Source organism: Paralichthys olivaceus, chromosome 7 (genome assembly GCF_024713975.1).
Source record: "Paralichthys olivaceus isolate ysfri-2021 chromosome 7, ASM2471397v2, whole genome shotgun sequence".
Lineage (NCBI taxonomy): Eukaryota > Metazoa > Chordata > Actinopteri > Pleuronectiformes > Paralichthyidae > Paralichthys > Paralichthys olivaceus.
The window spans coordinates 14,687,008-14,710,524 of NC_091099.1; the positions used below are offsets into that span (position 1 = coordinate 14,687,008).

General features: G+C 43.9%; 1 protein-coding gene across 1 annotated transcript; it reads left to right on the top strand.

Moving 5' to 3' along the window:
* The first annotated feature begins 3,142 nt into the window (after positions 1–3,142).
* smad6b (SMAD family member 6b) lies at positions 3,143–22,800 on the top strand. The gene is made up of 4 exons (XM_020078891.2): positions 3,143–4,746; positions 7,605–7,661; positions 8,299–8,373; positions 21,898–22,800. Exons 1-4 carry the CDS (start codon positions 3,948–3,950, stop codon positions 22,437–22,439), a joined length of 1,473 nt encoding a protein of 490 aa, XP_019934450.1. The 5' UTR covers positions 3,143–3,947; the 3' UTR covers positions 22,440–22,800.
* Positions 22,801–23,517: the final 717 nt, after the last annotated feature.

The following is a 23,517-nucleotide window of genomic DNA, read 5'->3' on the forward strand; positions in this document are numbered from 1 at the left end:
GCAACCCTGAGAGGTTCTGGAAGCCAGTGGGGGAGCATGTTTGCAATATAAATGTATATTAGTGTGTTTTAGAACATTCGTTAAGATTCATCTTTCCTATCCACCAAATCTGAAACGTACAAAACATTCATTATTTATACTGGATTCATTTCAATTCATCCAAGCCTCAGGGTTTGACTCAGTAGGCATCACATGCAATGATCATTTCCTGATACAGTTTTATATGTAGAGTTACAGATTACAGACTTCAAAGACTCACCAGCATAAAATAGATGTCATAAGAGTAACATTAGAGAAGAGTCTTCTTTACGTGGAATATATTTTTCACGTCACCAGGGATTAAATCAAATAAGTACATTTCATTCATGACAACTTACAAATTCAATACTGGGTGTGACTGCTTTTCACCAGGGGGCGAGGCTTCAAGGTCTTTCCACCAATCAGCAGCGCTTACTGCTGAACATTTGCTTCTTGGATCATGTTAATATATCTTGGGGTGTGGCTTTGCCTTGCTGGGTTCTGAGCCAGGATCATTTAACTCTTACAAGGGCAAAGGCAATTCAAGTGAAGTCCTGAAATAGAACTCAAATTCACTTTGTCACCATAATATACACATGTAGTTCAGACTGTTTAGTACCAGATGGAATATAAGATTTGCATGTTGTCTTTTGCATGTCCATTATAATCAGTAGCTGGTGATCTAGAGAACAGAAACTGGAGTTCCCTGTTATTTACTGTTTGCCCTGATAAAACAAGTCACATGAGATAAGGTGAAGGCAGACATCAATAAGCAAGAGTTCACCTGTTGTGTCTCCAGCCACCATAAAGGCTGTTGGCTCTCACAGTGGTAAAAAGGGCAGGAGTGTTGTTTTTTTCTGTGCCACCTAAAGCTGCTGTAGGGGCTGGAAAACTCTGAAATATGCTATTGTGTGTTGTGTCGGTAGTGATAACATAGTAATGCTGTGTCGTCACTATTATGTCACTGTAGGTTGCTGTTGACCTGGTGCAGGCCTCTTCTTGTTCTTTAGCCTCTCACGTCTTTATCGTACTGAAGAGCTTTACTTTGCTCTGTAGCAACCTACAGTATCCTGCTTATTTACCTCCAGGATGTAAGAAACAATGGATGAGGGATCCAAGCACAGCAGCCAATATTAATCAATTAAAGCGTCTCAGTGCATACGCCAGTTTCTTCCCACCTCCACATATGGACGCACATAATTTTTTCACATTATGGCTACGTTGCTGTACTTCTGATTCATAGGAAAGGCATGAAAGTAATATCTTTAACGATAATATTATCGTTCCTCATTTCCTCCCAATTTGTGACATCCTCCAAGTCCACCTAACTCTTTACTTAGGAGATAAATAATCTCATTTTGCTGATTTATTGTACGGTTATCATCAGCAACATCTGCCAAAAATAAGCTGAACTGGAAGGGAGGTTTACAGTGGAGCCCGATTGATAAATCTGTTGGTCTGATGTTAGCTTTTTGCAAAACCTTTCAGCATATTTGTCAACCAATAAATTACTAAAGCTTGCAGTACAGAAATGCCAAATGTGTTGATTATTAAGTAGTTGCATTGTCATTTATATCAATAAATTTTTTGCCTCTACTTCGCACTCTTAACCGAACCTCGACAAGAGAAGAACCCCAACCGACCACTAGGACTCACTTTTGCGGTGACAACCATTTGAATGTGCCTTCCCAGACGCGAACACATGTACATTTCATATCTGATTATGTTGTGTTCAAGAAGGAGGCGGAAAATGAATGGTGTCAGTGTTCCCACAGTCCAATGAGCAACAGTGAGCCATGCGTGGTTAGCGTGATGACGACCTTGCTGTTTGCTTGATTTCTTGACCTTCATTTCAGGCTACGTGCACAGGGTCCACACATCAGGCAAGATTGCAGATACGGTTGTCTGCGGGAACTTACACTTGTTTTTCAGCTAGAAGACGCATTTAGCCATATTACTTTTATTCATTTGAATGCATGATCAAGCTAGTACTGCCACTACGAGGAGTCAGAGCCCAGTAGTGTTGTTGGGCAAGACTTGAAATTGATCTCATTTCTCATTCTTCCCAATTGCAAAAATCACACAATTCTTGGTGCTTTCTACATATACATGTATATTTGAGTGCGTTATTCAATTTAAACTATTCTTTAAAAAAATGCTGTGCCATACACACACAGAGACACTACAACAGGGGCCATTAAGGGGCCACAATTGACACAGAGGGGCCAGTTATATGTCGGACATCCATGCACAATTGCTCATTCAGTAAGGTCAAGATTTTAAGTCATTCCTTGTTAACTGTTGGCTTTATGAATTTGAGCAGAGACACACATCATTGAATATACTCTAAAATTGTTCCTTGTTCAAGCACATTGTGGACTTCGAGGTACACTTAAAAAATAATTATTTTGGACAAATTGTTATTTATTTTACGTTTTTTTGTTGTTTGTTTTTTGGGGGCACTTGAGGTTCAGATTTCAGCTGCACCCCTGGGCCTGTCGTTAAAATGACTATTATTCACTATTTATAGTTAAAATTGACTATAGAAATATTTTCACACCTAAAGGGTATTTTAATAAGAGTATTAACACAATATCCACACTGTCCTTTCATGAGTTCAGTGGGTTGAAGGAGAGAAATATGAAATGTAATTGCTATCTTTGAAGTGTATTGTTAATATATATTCATGATTTGTTATTCATTTGTTTAATTCTTCATAATCAATTAAAAAACCTTTAAATAAACAATCTACATGACCAAAACAAAGATTTGCTTCCACATTTCCCAACCAATACCTAAAGTTTAAGTACAAAATAAATGATGAACTCCACATTTTCAGTGGTGATTTTAAAAAAAAGAACACACTCCTCCACTTGAAAGGTTTTTTCCCCTCCCTGCTCAGATCCTGTCACATCCTACACGTATAGCGGATGCAGTGGATGTAAATAAGTTTCAGAAACTTTAACTTAAAACGCGAGAGGTGGGTGTTTCGCCTTTAAGAGTTAAGAAACTTGAAACCTTGTTTGCGCAACAATCAGTGCAGCTCACAGCCGCCAAAGTGTCTAGACTAGCACATGATGGTAGTCAGCCAATGGCTCCACCGCTCTCCTCGGGGGCCCCGCGTGTGTGTGTATGTGTGTGTGCGAGTGTGTGTGTACGTGCGTGTGCATGCGTGTGTGTGAGGAAGAGTGGGGGAAAAAAAGAAAAAGAGAGAAACGGAGAAAGAAAGGATCCGTGCTGCAGTTTGCTTTAGATCTGAGTGGAGCAGCAGGAGCGAGACTCGGCCCCGGATTGATCCTCCTCGTGTAGTTTCAGCTCGCATGGATATTTTGTTGGGATTGTTTCAGAAAGAAGAAGAAGAGGTGCACAGACCTCTGAAGGATCCGGACTTCTAGTGCATTTTCCAGGGATTAAACCTCCTCGAAGTACCTCATGCGCTGCGTGCCGGTTAGAAAGTAGATCCTGGGGCTGTTAAAAGTCCTGAACTGTTCGAGTTGGTCTCACGGTGAAGGCTGCTGCTTCTGGATCATGCTTCTAAGTGTGTTATGTTATCTTATTGTGTACTTTGCTTTTTTCATTCGTGCGTAACAGAGGTTTAACGAGTCCATTCCACTGCGGTCCTGGATTATAAAATCACACTTTTCAGCCGATTTGGGTGTAATCGGATTAATCGGCTAAATGAATGCATTGTGATCGGAATGTTGCGGTGCATTTATTGCGCGGTTGTGTTGTTGTAGATGCAACAAAACAGCCTTGAGTCTAATGTTGCGGCTTTGCCAGCACTGCTCGTCGCTCGGCTGTGCATGCACTGCACGGCGCTCCGCACACATTAATGTTTTGCAACGACCGTCTAAGTGTCTGTAATATCCGGATATCTGTAGAATAATAATATTAATAAAAAGACCACATCTAGATTTTCAAGTTGTCGTATGTTCAGGACGAAACGCTCAGGTCTTGTGCGGCGACTCTGGAGAAGCCGTTTGATCCCAGATAGAGAAGGGGAAGATGGAAATGGCCAAACTGGTGAGGGCTGCAGGGACGATCTGTTCGGCAACAACCCGGAGAAGATTCCCAAAACGGAGCTCAGACCGATGACCCCGAGCGGGTCTCACGCAGGGGACACGGGGGGTGTGTGCACTCGGAGCCCCGCGGAGAGCAGAGGCTCGGGGGTCACGTCGGACCAAGATGGGGGCGCGGTGTGCGTCCAGGAGCAAGGGAGCCCCCGATCCGTGCAGGACAGCGAGTGCAGGACAGTGACGTGCTGCTTGTTTAAAGACCGGGACCACTCCGAGCTCAGGGGTCCGGAGACGGCTCAGGGTACCGCGGATCCGGGGTCGTGTCACTTCGCGCTGAGGAGCCTCGCACCTCGGAATAGCGGCGCTCCTGAGGCGCAGGAGGCGATGCCGCGCACGGTGTTGGATCAAGAACTGAAGTCAGCCACATACTCTCTTCTGAAGCGGCTAAAGGAGAGGGCGCTGGATACCTTGCTGGAGGCGGTGGAGTCCAGGGGAGGGATGCCGAGCGACTGTGTTATGATAGCCCGGACAGAGCTGAGGTTGGGCGGCCATGTGGCATCCCCACAGCTGCTCGTGTGTAAACTGTACCGCTGGTCCGACCTCCAGCACTCGGCCCAGCTCAAACCGCTCTGTGAGTGTAAGAGTTTTGGGGCCTTGGACAGTCCGACAGTTTGCTGCAACCCCTTTCACTACAGCCGGCTCTGTGGGCCAGGTAAGAGCATCAGCCAACACACACACTGTCTGCATGCAGCACCCAGCTCCATGCTGTTTCCATAGTCCCAACAACAGACAACTGGAAGGCCTCTGGGTATATGATGTTTTGCTCCAGGTTTCCTCTTACTTTCTTTGCAGTGTTCATTTAGGACACATTTATTCTAAAATGCTCATGTTCTAGAAACGCACAAGTAAATCCTACAGATGCAGTTTTACATCAGGCCAATTAGGTCCATTTGCATTTCAGATATTTCCAAATTATCACACCCGAGATGTTACAAAGAAAACTCAAAAGGTCATATTAATCACTCCATGGCAGAAATGAACTTTTCAAGATGTAAAAATGTATATATATTCAGGCAGTCTTCTCCTATGCTGTTTTATAAGCTATTGTTTGGCTTACTTTTACACCCCTAGATAGAGAATGGCTGGTCATTTGATTAGATAGTTAATGATTAAGGTTATCCTTATGGCAAGGTAATAATAATATCACTCTGAGCCAAGGTTGACATAATAACCATGAGACAGTCAGTTGGGTATTATTCTGATGCTGTCTGGAGTATTCGTGTTCGGTATATTTGAGAGTGAAAAAAATCTAAATGCAGGTAAGACGATAAGTTCTCTTTTTAAATTAACCTGCTTGGTTAGTTGCATTCGAATAGTATCAGTCACACTGCCCTGTGACGACTGGACCCTTCATATAAGGAGTGTTGGTTTTGTCTTGTCTTTACAGCTCCTCTGTTTGAATCTTCAATGAATTCCTTGATAACACACAGTACATGACGTCTATATGTGAATATGTCTTTGAGTGTGATTGTCAATACAGCTGTTCTTACCTCTCCTTCCTGAAGGGTAATTGCCAGGTAGGCCAATACCATCAACAGGGTATGACATGTATACTACTTGAATGTATAGACACACACTGAGATTCGGTGCCGTATGTGTCAGTGTAGTTGGTGGTGTGGTGAAAGAGCAGAGCTTTGTTTTCCACCATCAATGAGCTTTCTATGGCAGAACCTTCCTGACCTATATTAAACAGATTAAATTTTGGCAGGGGACAGGCCTGCGATTTGGCACACCTTAAACACTGGGCCACTCGACCCCACTGACCTGATGACAACGCATGGTATCATGTGTAAAGACGCAAGCGTCAGTATTTCTGCTTTCTCACTGGCACGGGAGGAGGATTTTCCATAACATTCCTGTTTTCTAGGGCCAGCTGGCAGCGACACGCTCTTAAAAGTCAGAAGTCCAGCAATATCAGAATCTGGAGCATGCAAATGTGGGGAGTATGTTGTGCACAGTACAAATTTATCGGATGGGATTATAAAGAGCTCCAAGGTTGTGCGGTGTTTGCTGCGTTAGATAGACGGAGGGTTTGGTTAGTGCCCCTACTGATGTGTATGTCAGGCGATGCTGTGTGTGTTTCTTTCCACTGAAACTAGCAAGATGAATTATAAGGAGAGGGAGAGAAGCACATACCCCATATTGGGACTAAGGCTTGTAGTACACATAGCTCACATGCGCTCATGCGTGGCCCAATAGAGCTGGTATTTCTTTCATGCTATTCAAGAAGGGGGGCTGTGAATCAAGACCTTAACCACTGTTTTTTTACGTTGTTTGCACAAGGGAAAGTAAGTATGGAATTGTAAAAGAATAACACTCATTTCATGAGACAGATTTTAATTGTAAAACCTTTTAACTCTTAGTGAAACAAAGTCAAGCCTCTCCTAAAAACAAGACATTTTCAACTGTAATTAAATCTACTTGTTTGGTTTTTTAATTATTTGAAAGTGAACCACAGGCATCAGTTTCATATAAAAAAGAATTAAACAGTTTACAATGTGAGGCAGAAAGCTTGGATTAAAGCGAACAAAAACTTTTTCCTTTTATTTAGCCAGGCATTATACTTTTCAAATGAGATCAGTTTCAAGTTGCGCTTTAAAAGCCCTTTTGTCCTAAGAAGGTCCCCTCATGCTATTTAGGTGAAGGAGTGGTGATAATATACAGTTTGCATACTACTGGCGCCAGACTGACTAGCTGTGTATCTGAGTGACTGAGTTCAGATCCTGGCAATTACTGCCGCCACTCTTAAAGGACCCGCTGCTATTATGCTTTTCTCCTTCCCCTTTTCCCTGTAGGCGAGGTCACAGTGTGCTCGCAAAGTTTTTCTTTCTTGTGCAAGTTATTCTCTTCATTTCGCCTGTTTTTTATGAGATAAAGTCAAAGGCTTTTAAACACAGTGAAGTTAAAAAGCAGAGACTGACTCAGATTTACTAAACTACTAACTAAAAGTTGTGGTTAGTGCGTGGTCGTAGTAATCACTGCTTCGGTTAAATAATATGAGATTAAATAACAGCAGCAGACGTGCACTTCTGTGTCGGCTTTATTAGCTTTTTTAACTAGATTCTGAACAAAATGATCTGGTGCAGACAAGGCTATAAGAGTTAAGATGTGTCCTGCTGTCGACTCTGAAATGGATCTGTTGTGAGTTGAAGATCCTATTGTGGCTGGTTCTGTTGGCATTTGTCAAAGACTTCTGACAATAACTTCACACAAGATATCAAGACAATACTCGGTTATGTTTGTATTACTGCAGTATGAATCACAAGTACAATGTGGAGTTGACGGTACAATAGCAGGAATGAATGTCTACGTTTATCAAAGTTATCTCAAAGTTAATCAGCCGCTGAATATTTTTACCAGAGACTGAGGATTTCACCGCATAAACATATGTCGGATCGCTCCTCTTAGACTTTCAAACACTTCAACTTTTAGTGTGTGTGTTTGTGCTTGCGTGTGTGTGTCTTGATGTATATCAGGGCGTGAGTTTAACCTGACTGTTTTCCGTTACAGAGTCACCCCCACCTCCATATTCGAGGCTTTCCCCCAATGAAGAACACAAGCCACTGGGTAAGCGACCAACACAAAGACAAACTCTGTGGCACCTGAACAACGCCTTGCATCTCATCCTGTGTTATTGATTTTCATTTGGATTTGATATTAATATTTGATAGGTTGCAGAGCTGTAATTACTTGATTCTTGTATTTTTAATCATCAGAAGTAAATATGAGTCTTTTGTTCCGTTGCGACAGAAAGAAACAGGCATACGAGCAATGTGGAGAATTTTAATGGCTGTAGCTGGGCACAGTTAGAAGCTAACTGCATGGTAGCTTTGAGATGAGACCTGGGCCAGCATGTGGCATAATGTCAGCATGCCAGCCAGAGCCAGTGTGGGCAATATGGTGTGGGCAGTATGTACTGTGGGCTGCTGGGACTCTGGAGCCTGGCTGCGAGCTGGGGCTGCAAGCCTGAGTACAGCTGAGGTTTCTGCTGGCATTTGGTGGAGGGTGTCATCAGGTGAAGCCTGTCAGGGAAGTTGCCAGGTTATCCACTGTGGGGATGAAGCCCAACATGGTGTTAATTGTTTTGAATTTGATAGGAAATAAGAATCATTGTCAGACGTACACAGGAGTAACCACTTTGTTAGGAGAAGCAGATGATACTGTCAGAAAACGGAGGGCTAATTTCTGTTTTATTCCTCCACAGATCTGTCAGACTCCACATTGTCTTACACTGAAACTGAGGCCGCCAGCTCACCAAACACACCGGGGGAATTCTCAGGTGGGTGTGTTACTCCAACCGTTGTCAGTCTCCATATAAGGAGTTTATATCCGAAATGTTTCACTCTGATGATAGACATAAATGATTACCAAAGGTTTATCAACCCAGAAGAGCCCGTCTGTAAATACTGAAGCCAATTTTACGTTGTAACTGTTCTTGGTATGCTGTATAATTTAGCATTATATGTGATGCATAGAAGTGAGTGTGTTTATGGGATATTTGATGTTAATATTTCAACAACTTGATAGTTTGAGTAATAAAAGACATGTTCATTTCTACACAAACAAGTACTTGCATGAACTTGATTTTCGAGTAAGAATAATACAAACTAGTAAGCAATTTATCAATCATTCATGCCAGAACCTTGTTTTTCTTTAAATGGCTGGAATTAAGATCCTCTCCCAGTGTTCTTTAATAACAGTTCAGAGCTCCACTCTGTGTAGCTGTTGAGTGTATCTGGATGAATGCGCACATTTTCAATGGTAATTTCATTTAGATGTTGTTCTTTATTCTTTCTCATTAAGGGCCATTATGAACAGTCCCGGCTTTTAAGATAAAGGTTTCATTGTGAGCGGTGCAGAGGTTCAGCGGGGCGTGTGCGTTGGCCACAGAGCTGGGCTCCCCTCCTCTGTTTTTCTTTCAGAAATATTTGAGTGGGATCAAACTGTAATAAGATCCAAGCTCACTCAGAAACACACAAGCACACATAGCTGTGCACATGCATGTGCATGTGCACGAACACTCACACGTACAACTCTATCTAGCCTGGCTGTAAGTGGGCTGCAGGGAGGGGTGGGTTCAGGGAAATGGAGTTGCTCCTGTGAATGGGGCCACACCAGAGGAAGTGAGTAGAAACAGTCCTGTCCTCTGATTTGAAATGAAACTCTCCTTTCTCATGGCAAAGAGTTAAGCACGCCTCCCACCTCCTTGCTAGGGCCACAGCCAGCATGCATAGTATCGTGTGGACAGGGGGAGTCAGAGCCCTCCTTTTGGAGCTCGCTGTTAAAGTTCCTGCCATGGCTCCGAGGCCTCGACACTGAGGAGTTGACATGGCTACCTGGCAGTGAAGTATTCAGTCAGCGAGGGCCCCCTCCTCCCCGGTACACATGCTGTCACCACCTCAGCATGGCTCTGCGACACTCCCTGAGTCAACAAATGAGGGGCTTGTCAGAGCCCGCACCACAATTCCTCAGAGACTGTGGTGAGGAGGGAGGATCTAGACATGCTAGGCTTTGGTTTCTTCCAACTGTGTTGCTGCTTGTAGAGGCCAGGTCGCTCTGCAGCGGCTGTGACACACTCAGCAACTTGGAAAAGGGAAAGAGAATGACCAGCACTCTGCGGGGTGTCAGTTTTCTGTGCTGCGAGTTAATTTGTGTAGTCAATTCGTCTCTGATCGTGTTGCATTTAGACTGCGTGACAGTTCTTTGATTTTAGATACAAAAAGAGTGTCCAGGTTGAGTGAAAGAAAACATGAGCATGATGCAGAATCCCTACTAAGTATTTCACCCAGTTTTGCCAAACCAGGAGCCTGAAGTCTCCTGCTTATTTCTGCTTTAGCATGCAGGCCTGTAGTGCATATTTTCAGGTTATCCTGTGCTGAATGCGTGTAGCTGGAGATGACTTTCCCTGTGAATCTCCCCCTCAGCACGAGTAGAGAGGGCGTGTAACCAGAGTTGTATGGGATCCAGACTCCACCCCTCGTGCAGGAACAAGTAAACCTCTTAAAAGCAAGTCTGGGGGGCACTGGGTGGGTGGGTGTGTTGGAGTCAAATAATCATCTTCAGTCTGCAGCCTGGGGCTACATAAATACCCACTGAGCAGCACACAATGGAAGAGAAACTGATCAGAGGGGATGGTTTTGTAGACAAGCTTGTTCTACCGCTTCAGTCAGTGTCGAGAAGATATCATTTCATGGAAATGTGAAAAGTAGCTTTCCTGCTGCTTTGCATCACTTGGTACCATGTTAATACAAAAATAAGCCTTGAAATCAATACTCTTTATAGTGTTATGTTAATGTTAGAGTTAAGCTTAGATTGCTTCCTCTGGCAGATTCTTACAGTTGTTTAAAAATGTTCTTAAGCATGCAGCCTTAAAAAGCTTCCTCACGTGCACATTATTTTATTAATTTATTAACCTTAATACTCATACTTTTAGTTACTGTGTGGCACATTTGGAATATGCCCAATTATTTATTCAAACATTGCTGTGTCACAAACACCGGCACCAGGCATTCTGTGGTGTGTTTTTTACGTCACGAGAGGGCACAGCTTTGCAATAGTAGCTCAGTGCTGTGTGTGAGGGAATGTGGCTGTGCTGGTGTCTGTCCACACACCTGTTTCCTCACAGCCTGGGCCTGGTTGTGTGGTCATCAGAGTGAAGCTCTTTGAAGCAGGTCTCATTGCTTCCTGTATGACTGTCTGAGGGGGTGTTTTCCCCCTACACACTAACTTCATTATGTCACTTATATTGTCTCTGACATTGGGGGCTCTTCTTCATTACAATGCTGCTTTGGTCAGCTCCTTTCTATGTTTTCATTATCTTTATTATGAGGAGCCATGCCAAGATGACTTTGTGTTTTCTACTTAAGAATTTCAGGCTTTGAAGATGTGGGTCACTTTGTGTAGTGATTACTCTTATTAAATGTATTAATGTACTATTAATGATGCAGAGCTTTCATCTGTTCCCGGCTCAGACCAGTATAAGATCATGGCTCCAGGCTGACTGCAGTCTTCTGTCATCTGAGGATGTGTCCTCAATCAACCCAGAGGAATTTGTCAGCATTACAGTTGCGTACATGTTGGTGTGAGTTTACATCACAGGTTAGAATCTAGGGCTCACTGAGATTTGTAGGATCAAGAGAACAGAGTAACTGCATGTTGACCTGAGTCAATTTCCATTTCATATTTTCTTATTTTCTTCTGGACCAGAGAGGTGGAAGTATGACAGTTGCACAACTTAGATTACACAAAGTAGAGTGTGGACACCTGACCCGAGCCCACCAGGACTCTTTTTTACACTGTATATGCCTGTAATCGAGGAAGAGAATGGCTCAAGTCGGGTTTGGACACACAAAAAAGAGTGCGTTTCAGACTCGGTTAGTTTTCTCTCGGGCTCAGACAGGTTCAGACAGAAAATTGCAGCCTGAGCCAAACTCACAGACTATATTTAATACAAGAGGGGCAACAGCAGGTAGTCAGGGTTTCCACACAGTTATCATACAGCGCTCTCCTCCATATGCTGGCCAGTCTCTGGAGAAGGGGTCAGCGCTGTCTGTCTGGATGTCTCTTATGCAGACCGACACTATGTTAGGTCCATTCTGGTATTGACTGGTTCTTCCAGGCAGAACAAGCCAGTTAGCAGATGGATGGGAAGGACCTTATATAAGGGGGTTAACCATTTGCTCAGGGAAGGTACAGTTTTATGCAGGCACTGGGACAACAAAAACACATTTGTAAAGCTTTTGTTTATACGTTTTTAAGTTCATGTTTCTTCCTTATGCTCCTCATATAAGTCCAGATGCATACTGACATACATTCACAAGCAAGAGCAAAGCAAATTAAATTGTGCAGTCAATACTAATCGCAGCCCGCCTGTCTGTGTCAGGAAGAGGCCAGCACTAAACATCAAACCATTCCCTCTGTCTGTAACAGAGTCAGTGAAAATGCAAAGAATAATCAGACAGTCTAATTAAGGCATGTGATGCTTCTCTTGATTGAGGCAGATTAGACTGGACCTGTACTTTTTGATCTGACTTTGAAGGCATGTGATTCCACTTCTGCACAGCACTAATTAAATACCATATCTACTGTACACATCCGAAAAGATTTGGGATAGATTGCACCTCTAATTTGCTCTGAAATATGTTGTTGTGCTTTATCCATGTCAGATCATGTCTTCAGTTTGTTGCAGGGGCCTCAGTGTTTTATGAATGGATCTTTGAAGTCTGTTTCATGTCTCCTCTGGGTGTGAGTGTGATGCTGAGTGACATAAGGTGGGATAATGATACATTTATAGCTCAGGAACCATCATCTTCAGCTCAATACCACTGTTAGTCATCCTGTAACTATATTCTTTGTGCATCAATTTATAATGTGTTAGTACAAACGGTTTCTCTTTCCCATTGTGCAGACATGCTTTTTTGCCATGGCTGTATTCTGACTCTGCAATGCGCAGGCAGCGGTACGATCAGGTGGAGTGACAACTGCATCAACATGTCAGCAATGTCCCCCTCCCCACCTCGAGGCATGATCCCCCTCCTCTGTCCCACAGACCCCAGAGCGATGCAGCCTGGGTTCATCTCCCCCTGCAGCCTGGCACATGGCCTCAGGTTTCCACCGCAGCCCTGAGCCTTCCCAGCGCCTGGCCGCCCACACTCCCTCAGGAGCCCCAATGCTCCAGGATACGGGATGTGGAAATAATGTGACTCGAGTGCTTCCACCCTGCCTCCCGAAATCAGGTTTTGCGGATTGTTTATTTGAGGGGAAGGAGGCCTCAGACAAACATCCTGTTTTAAAAAGCTGCCTGGGTTTTGTAGCAGCGCAGGGCGGTGAATTGCCCCTTTGACAGCGGGGGGAGACTGAGGAATGTTGAAGAGAAGGCCAGCATCTCGGGGGACGTGAGGGGGCTCTCCTCACCCGTTTGTCATATCCAGTTTGCAAGAGTCCATTTTAAGGGCGGAGCATTGTTGCTTTACATCCTGAAGGGTCTTGTGCTGTGTTCGCTCTGTAGTGGTGTAGAGCTTGTACCCACAATCCTCGTCTTAAGTATCCGTTCCTCTCCTGGGAGGCTGGCTTCCATTTCCCCTTATGTAACACACATACACATAGAAAAAGTGCCATTGATAAGAGCGATAAGGACACTTTTTTTTCCCTTTCTCAGCATTGTCTGATAGGGTCAGAAATCCACTTTCAACTTTTTCAGGAAGGTGTTATGACATTGAAGATCCTCCGCAGGGTGCCCAACAAAATGTGTGACGTATTAGCTCATTAATAATATGGATAACAAGGGGGGGTACATATGTGTTTTTATGAATGTAAGTGTTTTTTATATTTTTGAAGTGCAGTTTGCTTCCCTTTTTTGTGTTTTGTAAAGGCTCCAAGTTTTGTGGTATTTACAACAAGCTTTACTTAAGGTTTATAGATGAAAATTACTTACAGTGTGCGCTGTCTGTCTCAAGATGGCGGAAATGTGAGTTTGAACTAAGCACTTTTCATCATCTTAAATTGTCACATAGACTTGAAAGGCGGGAGTGCATTCGTCATTGTGTTTTTTTACACTAAATTTGCTCTTCGAGTTGACTTTCCCGTCAGAACCAGCGACTCAGTTCCTAGACGTGGTGAGGTAATGTGACCTCTATGTGCAGAGTGAAAGCCGTGCTAATCTAAAGCAGAGTAGCCCGAAACTTACATGTCAACAGAAACGAACCTGCTGAGCTTAGTATTTATCTGTGTCTGCTTGGCAAACCCGTGTGGTGCCAGTGCTGCTGGGTGTTTGACTTCTGAAGGGCTCAAGATTAATAAAGATTAATCTACAGCCTCATACGTGCCTGTGAGTCTGGGCTCACAGTGTTGTGCTTGTCATCTGAATTTGCACAGTGTGCTGTGCTCATGCAGGATAATGTGGACTGTGTTTCATTTTGGGACTTGCCACACAGAGAGAAAATACAGTCAGTAGAAATAACAGGACGTGTGCTCGGGCTATAATTCTTGCCCCATATTCTACCTTAGCAAACAAAGTGAGTGAGCTCATCCTGTGGAAGACTGCTGTTGCCATCTTCTCCCTCTTCACACCACAGCGCAGCTCCAGCCGCCACCAATAGCCCCATTCATTCAGCTCAGGGCACAGGGTTACAGCAACAAATAAGGAGCGTGCAATGCCATTAAAAATGTATGGAATGTCCAACTGTTGGTTTAGTGTTATAGTGTGCCTCCTCTCAAGACTGAGAGGGGGAACAATACTCTGTTTGAGCTCGCCACTGTAAATGTTCTAGCCTTGCATTGACTGGCAAAGACTAGTGAAGGACATGCCAGTTGTGGATGCTGTTTTTTCTAAATGTTTTACCCACAATTATAAATCCAGACACTGGCCTTGGCCAGCTATGATTTAGGCCTGTGGTTTGATTGCCGGTGAAAATAGATTTAAGATGTTTTTCCCCCTTTCTCCCCAGAGGAGCATTGACAGTTGTGCTTGAACCTTTGGTTGACAGTATTTTTAAAACTCAGAATAGACAGTGCATTCTTTGAGCCTCCAGAAAGCTGTGTGTGGATTAACTGTAGGGGCCCATGTCATTCGACATCTCTACACAAGCCTTTTACAGCCAGAGGGAAAGGAGAGGAGCTCATTGTGGATGGATGAACAGTAAACTCCCAGCATATCGAGGTCTGGTTCATTTTCTCACCACTACACACGTGTAAACTGAGAGACAGTGACTCAAGTTTTTTTCTCTGTCCTTATCTTGAACTCGATCTGCTGTCTTCATTCCACTCCTGTGTCCGAACATGGAGCCAAGAATGATAGACATCATTTCCCTTTGATCTTTTTCCTAAAAGCTGAAGCCTTTTAAATCTTCACAGAAAACTTTAATTTTGAGTGATGGTCCAACAAATCAATGCTGATAATACATTGTTTACAGTGGCTAACCTCACTTTTGACCCCAAGGTATTGGAAACGTTCAAGGGTATGTACTGTTTGTGTCCTCAGGTTCTACACATAGTACAACTCGACAAAGTAAATTATATTCTTGGACCAGGGTTTTGGGAGTTGTAATAACAAGTCGTAAACATGCTCATATGAAATTTCTCATTGATAATGTTCACCAGGGAAAATCGCATTGACTTTTGTAATGTGTGTTTTACTTATCTTTTATTTGTGTGTATTACTGAAGTCTTGGCTGTGCAGCTCAGTACGTGCAGTCAGGCTGTCGCATTTCAGGGTACGGTTTAGATTAGAGGTCTGGCTGTAGCTTCCCCCTCTTCCCCTCTCTGTGACTGCCAGCACATAATTTACTTAATGAAATCCTGCCATTCCCTTTAACTTCAAGATTTTTTGCAGATGTTGACAGGGAAGGACTTTGTGAATTATTGGAAATGTTCACTCTTGCATTTTTAATGAATGTCTTGCTTGTCGTGAACGGGCCGACTTGTCGGAGATGAGGGAAACAGTTGTCTTTGTTTGGGGAGCTGGTGTCTGGGTGCCCGCGGTGGAGCAGTGTGGGTTACAGCCCAGCAAGTGTTGTGATTGAAACAGAAACTCTGGTGCCACATTATCCTGACAGAACACATTCTCCTCACAGACTCTGATCCACTGGGCCGATCAATAGGAAACCATTGTTTGAACAGCAACTCTGTCCATCATAGCTGCTCCACCTCCCGGTCCGGTGGAAACCAAATACCTGCCTTTCGCCTTAAATTAGTCAGACTAATACAAGTTGTAATGATAGAGTTCCTTGTTATTGTTCATTTGAAACCAAGTCTTGAACATAGCTTGAGTATACAGGCCAGCTAGCATTGGCTTCCTCCCTTACTGTAGGGTCGTGCTTTTCCCAGAAGAAAAGTGTGTCTACTCTGAAGACAAATATCAATTAAAACAGAGGAATAGTTAATAGACCAAACAATCGACGCATCTTCTCACATGTAGTGATATGATGAGATGTTTTCACCAAACAAGGCGACTGAAGGACGAGAAAGTAAGCAACCTTCTTGCTGCACCCCAACCCCCCACAGTCCTAACCAGAGTAGGAAGTTAGGAGGCACAGCGAGAGAAGGAGGTAGGGGGGGGTGTTCAGGAATGTGCATGGTCTCCACGACTCAAACACTCCAGCCTACTTGGCTAGAAACTCTGTCACACGCTCACAAACAAACACACTCGCGCGTGCACACGCACACACAAGCAGATAGGTTGTATGAGGAGGTGAAAGGGCACAGCCACCCAGCAGGATGTTCACTGAGTGTTTTGCTTTCGGTGCTCTCGCAGACTCCACTGGCCTTTAACGCTGCCTGTGGATATGACATCCACAAACATCCCCCACAGTTCTCACTGAGCCTTTACATGCCCTGAAAGACTCGCATAAGGCCTTGCTTGCATTGCCACCATCACTTGTGCTCTGTGTCTCTGACACATTGCAGAGCTTTGGAGGAAATGAGTAGCACATTCTATTCCCCTTAAAATAAAAAGCGCCTCAAAACACCCTCAAACCAGCGGCCTTATCCTCACGCACCCAGGCGGCTCCTCCATATTAGCCTCCTTAGCTTCCTGTGATTTTTACACTCTCCGTTGTTTATTGATTTAATTTATGGATTCTGTTATCTCTTATCAAGGGTACAGCACTTTTCCTCCCTCATGGGGTCATCCCGAAACAGAAACAGGGGGAAAGTGGAGAGGAAGTGGATGACAATGTAAAGCTTTCCCATTGTGACCAGCCAGGCTTAGTGACTGGATTCAGTTTCTCGGGCTCCCACAGTGTTTTCTCTCTCGCTCTCTTGCTATCTCTCTCTCCCTCTCTAGGCAGAGAAAGGCCAGACCTCAGGGAGAAAAATCCATAGACATATAAGAGCAGCTCCAGTTAGCGTGTCTGTCTGATAAAGCCGACTTTGATGGCAGCGATAGCTCAGACGCCAGCCTAAATGTGGCCTGCTCAGGGGTTACAGTCAGTCTGTAGGAACCTTTGTCTGCAGAATTAAAGGCATATTATACTCGGGTATTGTGGGGGGGGGGGGGCTTTTGCTTTTATTCCACTTTGTAGTTTGCTTGTAAATGAAGGTAAAATCTAACAAATAATAAAACGTAGACACAGTTTTCCTCTCAGTTTATCCAAAGCATATAAGCCTGCACCTATATCAGGTGTCATTATCCTCCCCTTCGTCTTCCAGCCTGGCAGCATAATCAAATCCTCTTTGCTTGAGAAGCAACATCAACCTCCAAGTTAACAACCTACACACTGACGATTGCAAGATGGGTTGTAGATTTGAATTGTGCAATGACACCATTAGCATACGTCTTGTACTGGTTTTTGTTTGCTATTTTCTTTGTGAGGAATCAGGCATTTTTACAAAAGTGCTCACCTCCCCAAGGGCAAATGTTCCACCTGAACAAGTTCCACCTCAACACTGTTTTGCAGGGGAACCGTCACTGCATCCTGCATGTTGATTGGTTTAAAGAAATACAAACAAGCCAGATTGTTTTTTTCTATAGCAGAATGATATTGGGTGCAGTCAGATCATTCTCTAGCGCTGACACAGCGCTATGGAGATAGGTCCGGCTATGCGAGACCAGTTCATTGGTCGAGTCTAATAGCTGAAGGGGAATCTAATCCTTGGCACAGGATGAGAGACTGCTGCTCCCCCTTCTCTCCTTGCTGCTCCCCTCCTCTTGAATGTGCTGCTTAAAGGGACTGGAAATAGTGGTTTTATTTTGCTTTCCTCCTCAGCAAAGTTTTGGAGTTCAGCTCTGCTCCCCGCTCTGGATTAGGAGAAATGAAGTATAATGGAGGTGGCCCCAGAGCTTGGTGGGGAAATGTTAGCACGGAGGGGAAGCTGTTGTTTGTCTGCCTGTCCCTGACACTCGGCCTCCCATTCATCTCACTCCAAGGCTGCAGAGCTGTGTTTACCCCGGGGCAGCTCTTTTCTGCCTCTCCCCCTGCCCTTTCCCCCTCCTCCTTTTCATGCTGTCTTTAAAAGCATTACTGGATGATCATCAAGGATTGCCATTGAAACTTTCAAACCCCCATTTTTGTGTACTTAGCAGTACTTCCTAGACTTGCCCTGGAGTGCAAGGGACTCATAGCTGTGTGATCTACCTATTTCAACATGTAAACATGTGAAAAGGACTTGGGCAGGTTGTGTTGAACAGAGAAATATTTAAGGGCTGAATTAATGGTATGTTGGTCTTTGTCTCATGATTTAAAGAAATAATAATAACTGTAATCTTGTAATAGGACAGTGCAGCTACTGAAGTGAGGGATCAAGGCTTGATATTTTACAGTTTAACCATAAAATGTATTATCCTAAAGTGGTCAAATGTTTAAATAAATAAAAAGAAACACAAATGTAACCAAATACAATATATGTAACCTATTTTTTTCTGTTTTAAAAACTGAAAAAATAAACTTAAAAACAATAAATGCCAATACCAATATATAAATTAGGCTCTAATCTGAACCTCCTTGTGTGCTCCTATTTTTCATGCAGAATAGTGACTTGTTAAACCTAGACCACCTGTAGCCGACCTTTCAAATCCTTTCTGCGTGTGTCACTGTTTGCTTTCTCTGTGTGTTTGTTGTCAGATCTGATTTCCTGCTTTTGATTTTCTGAATTCCTCCAATCAGGCCGACCACAGGGAAACAGAAAAATCAACATTTTCACATGGTTTCCATGGAGTTCATGCCTTGTCATGAAAATCAAACGCCCCACACCGAATGCTTTCTGTAGCTGGAGTAGCATTGGTTAAATATCTCTTGTTTACTGTGTGATTGTACTGAGACATGTAGTACGTGCAGCTACAGGCATCCAAGGCTACTTTTAATTCAATGAAATGTGTGAGTGGGCTTTTTTTATATGGTGTTTGCTTATTTCCTAACACTTAAATGAAGCCAAACAGAGACTGTCCTTATCATGGTGCTAGAACACTAGTAGCCACTTTATTCTGCAATCAGTATGGCTATGGAAACTTTCAGACTAAATAGCCACAGAGCTACTGTATGTATCTACAGTTTTGTGATACTAATGCCGTGGGAGCTGATCTGAGTTCAGATCATTGCCTGTGACTACAGGAAGAGGAAGTGGAGCAGCCATGTTGTGGCTGCATCCATTGACTCTGAGAGTGACACTAAGAGAAGAGGCTTTTGAGAATAAAATAACAATAATAACATGCGCCACTATTCTAATGGGTAAACGGAGCTGTTAAAAGGTGGCAGGGTTAAATGGATGCAGAGCACCAGTAATTGCTTCCAGTCCATCGTGGCTCCGCCCTAAACAGACCCTCAAAAAGCCCAACATGAAGTCAAAGGGAGTTGGGTGTCGCTGCTGTGGTCAGAAGGAGGGAGATGCACGCCCTCCCTTTGCCTCATGTCTGACTTTTGATTCAGTCTGAGCCCTCGCCAAACCTATATCTGCGTCATATACTCATAATTAAACCTGGCTTCATACTGTCTTGTGTCAATTTGGAAAAAGGAGATAAATATTTACCGAACAGCCAAACATGGCTGAAGAAACAATGCTTCCTTAAAAACCTAGAAGACTGAGCAGAAGCCAGCGTGAGCTCTGGCGTGGAGGCATTAGTTGCTGTGGTGATATTGTCCAAACAGCCTGACTATTGATGGTCTCTCTGTGTTGTAAAATAGATCCTAATGAGTTCCTCTGTCAGCGCCCCCACCTAGACAAAACACACAAGTTCAGGATGAAAACACAAACACGCTGGCTGATTTTCTTCCTCATCCAAACAGACACATGTGCGCAGAGGCACACGTAGACGCTCGACAGAACAGAGCGACAGGAAAAGGCCTGGCTCATGGTGTGCTCATTGTCTTCCCTCAGGCTTAACATTAGGTACATTTCTAACCTTTGTCCTGCTCATTCCTCTTCCTGGTCCTCGCAGTCTCACTGGCTACCTCCGTTGCAGGCTACGTGTGAAAACTAGATAGTGTCAACCAAATAGTTTATGTTTTAGTCTTCCCACTCAAAAAAGGAAGAGACAGTAGCCATTTGGTTCTTTGTGTTTGTGTGCACAGTTTCAAAGTGAGTTTACCTTGATGTGTGGGCTCCATTTGATTTGAGACAATAGAGGGCCATAAACAAGTTGGGGCTGAGTTCTTTGAGCGGCCGAGCCACACTGCAGTAAAAGCTGAGCTCAGAGTGCAGGAGCTGGAGTGTGGAATTCACTAATGGCACATGCATGTTGGGGCCCCTGAAGAGAGGGGGTCATTTCAGCCATCACTGTGTGCGCAAACACACAGAGAGTCTGTCTGCAGCTTCCCCCGCACCCCCACACATTCTCTCTCTCTCTCTCTCTCTCTCTCTCTCTCTCTCTCTCTCTCTCTCTCTCTCTCTGTCTCTCCCAATCACTTACTCACTCACTCACTCAGTCAGTCACTCACTCACTCACAGAGAGCCTTGAACCAGCTGGCTCTTTGTCTGTGCAGGTCTGGTCAAAGTTTTTTGCTAATCTCTGAATAAACTTTACTTGTGTGGGTCACTCAGCAGAAAGGTTTAGTTGGGTGGGAGGTGAGTGAGACATTTGGTTTCTGTGTGGATCTGTGATGCTCCACCTTAAAGGCGTTTGTTAATGGGGCGGGCGGTCATTAAGCCCTGAGAGCAGAGAGACTGAAAGGAATGGGGCCACAGGCCCAGGCTTTAAATCCTCTGTGCCAATAGACTCTCTGAAGCAAAATAATGGCATCACTCTGTGTGTGAGTTAATGGGAGCTGATAGCATGAAGGCTGGGGGGTCAGCGGGTCACGGGCTTGTGCTAAGTTGTCAGGGAGCTGAATGCCGTCCCTGGGCCCACAGTAGGGGGAAGAGCTGGGTGGAGGGGGAGGGGGACCCCCTGCCTGGCCCTCTGCCGTCACCCCCACTCTTGTGGAATGTGAAGAAGATGAGGGAAGAGGAGAAAGAGGCACCTTCATTCTCCAGGAGGAAAGGGTGACGAGACGGATGTGAGATCATGGAACTCCTTCACTTTTTCTTCCTCATCCTCCAGCCTCTCTCTGCTCGCAATATGGCAGATCTTTATGAGCGATATGAGTGTATGACGGCTGTAGCAGCGTCTGAGAGCAGTCAGCAGTGGTGTCTGTTCAGAATGTTGAAAATAGAAGTCTACCTAGGGAGCAGTAACTCACTGTGAAGTGCTGGGGGCTGTCACTGAAAAGAGTTCACAGACTGCAGCCATGAAAACTGAATTAACAAGCTAATTTACTGGACAGAGATGTTTAGGAATGAGATGCCAACTTTGTGCCACTGTAAAAAGAAAAGTGTGTTTTGTTTTGAACAGTGCAGGGTTTATTAAGAGTGCACAGGCAAAATGCTGTTTTTTTTAAAGATTTGACAGTAAGAACATCGTCAGTCTGTCACACAACTGAAGTTACTTATTTTGTCAAGTTTCAGTCCAAACACTGAGTGTAATCCTGAATTAATTCTATTAAACATGATGTGTTTTGAAAGTGCATGTGTGAGCAGCTGAAACAGGGCTCTGTGCTGGGTGGTCAGAGTTTAATCGTTACAGTGCCCTCCTGAGGCAGAGCAAGGAAGTTTAGGACTTCAGATTGACCTCGCTACACCCTCCACCGCCAGGATATGTATAGAATGCTGCGTGTGTGAGTGTGTGTGAGACGGATGTGCATGCAGTGGTATTTATACAAGGCTTAGATTTCAATACAGTGCCTCCGTCAGTATTTATAGTTTGGTCATCTGCTCTGAACAATAAAAAGAGATAGCTAATCCCTTAAAACTCAAGCCTTCCTTTTTACTGGCCCTGTTTGCTTTTGTTTATGTTTTGTTTAATGACTCTCTCTCTCTCTCTCTGTGGCTCCTCTAGATGCCAGTATGTCGCCTGATGCCCCTAAGCAGAGCCACTGGTGTAACGTGGCGTACTGGGAGCACCGCACACGTGTGGGTCGCCTCTACACAGTGTACGAGCACTCCGTCAGCATCTTCTACGATCTACCTCAGGGCACGGGCTTCTGCCTGGGCCAGCTCAACCTGGAACACCGGAGCAGCACCGTACAGCGCACACGAGGCAAAATCGGCTACGGCATCCTCCTCAGCAAAGAGCCGGACGGCGTGTGGGCATATAACCGCAGCGAGCACCCTATATTCGTCAACTCCCCTACTCTGGACATGCCCAACAGCAGAACTCTGGTGGTGCGAAAGGTGATGCCAGGCTACTCCATCAAGGTATTTGACTATGAGCGCTCGTGCCTCCTGAGGCACACCACAGAGGCGGACCTCCTGGATGGACCCTACGACCCCAACAGTGTGCGCATCAGCTTTGCTAAGGGCTGGGGCCCCTGCTACTCAAGACAGTTCATCACCTCCTGCCCCTGCTGGCTGGAGATCCTCCTCAACAACCATAGATAACACAGACGGACCCCATAAACTATCCCAAATATCATCTACCTAGATTTAATATAAAGTTTTATATATTATATGAAATATATATTATACTTGTAAATACGGAGTCATTTTTACAATGTAATTATTTATGTATGGTGCAATGTGTATATGGACAAGAGGAAAAAAATGGAAAATGCACTTTGGCTTATATATATTATATATATAAATATATATAAAGATAAAGAATCTTTCAATACCAACTTGAGAAATTATACAGCAAAATTAGGATGAGCCTGGATTTGATGTATAGTTTTCATATACTATTAATATCCAGACAAAAAGCTAACACCATTCACACATTGATAATAAAGTATTCGCATAATAATACTTTGTTTGGTCTGTATCTTTAGCACTTGGTTTATTACATGCTCAACCTTTTACTTTTTTTTTTTTTTTTTTTCAAGGTACATTAACAAGCGTATTGGTATGTACAATTTTAGAAGACATCAGTATACTAACCTGTTACCTGTTGTGATTTGTCTAAAATGAAAACCATCACAAATCGGAATCCACCACGTCGTGTGATAGGAGTCTAATGAATCAGTGAAGGCTATGTCCTAACCAAACAGACCCAATTAGCTAGTGATTGCCTTCTTCCCGTTTAGACTAAAATGGAGCCAAGAGAGATTTCAAACTAAAACGGGGCCAGCAGCATTTCCAAGCTTTTCTGTTTTAGCGGCTCTAAAACTCCAGAGTAGTGTGGACACCACGCATATCTGCAGCAGAGTCTATACATTTTCAAGCGAAGATGAAGCAGGATGGATGTCCAGAGTGGATGATCTTTTGTGACATGTAGGTCAAGGGTTGAGATCATCTTTTCCTGCTTAGTGTGTGAGCAGATGATATAAAGAACAGAGCTGAACTACTAAACTTTGCGAGTCAGAGAACGATCCGAGGTGTTTAATCAGGATGATTATTTTCAGCAATAGAGTGATATAGTTAGTAGTTATAGGTACAGAGGGGTAAATAAAAAGACCAAAGCAGATAACTGATGTTTATATTTCGATCTCAGCTGATCCACATGTCCTTGAGGTCCAAAGGA

Coding starts and splice junctions, on each gene's coding strand:
- smad6b (XM_020078891.2), top strand. CDS start 3,948: ATGTTCAGGACGAAACGCTCAGGTCTTGTGCGGCGACTCTGGAGAAGC. Junction 4,747..7,604: donor CAGCCGGCTCTGTGGGCCAG/GTAAGAGCATCA, acceptor TTTCCGTTACAG/AGTCACCCCCACCTCCATAT. Junction 8,374..21,897: donor CACACCGGGGGAATTCTCAG/GTGGGTGTGTTA, acceptor TGGCTCCTCTAG/ATGCCAGTATGTCGCCTGAT.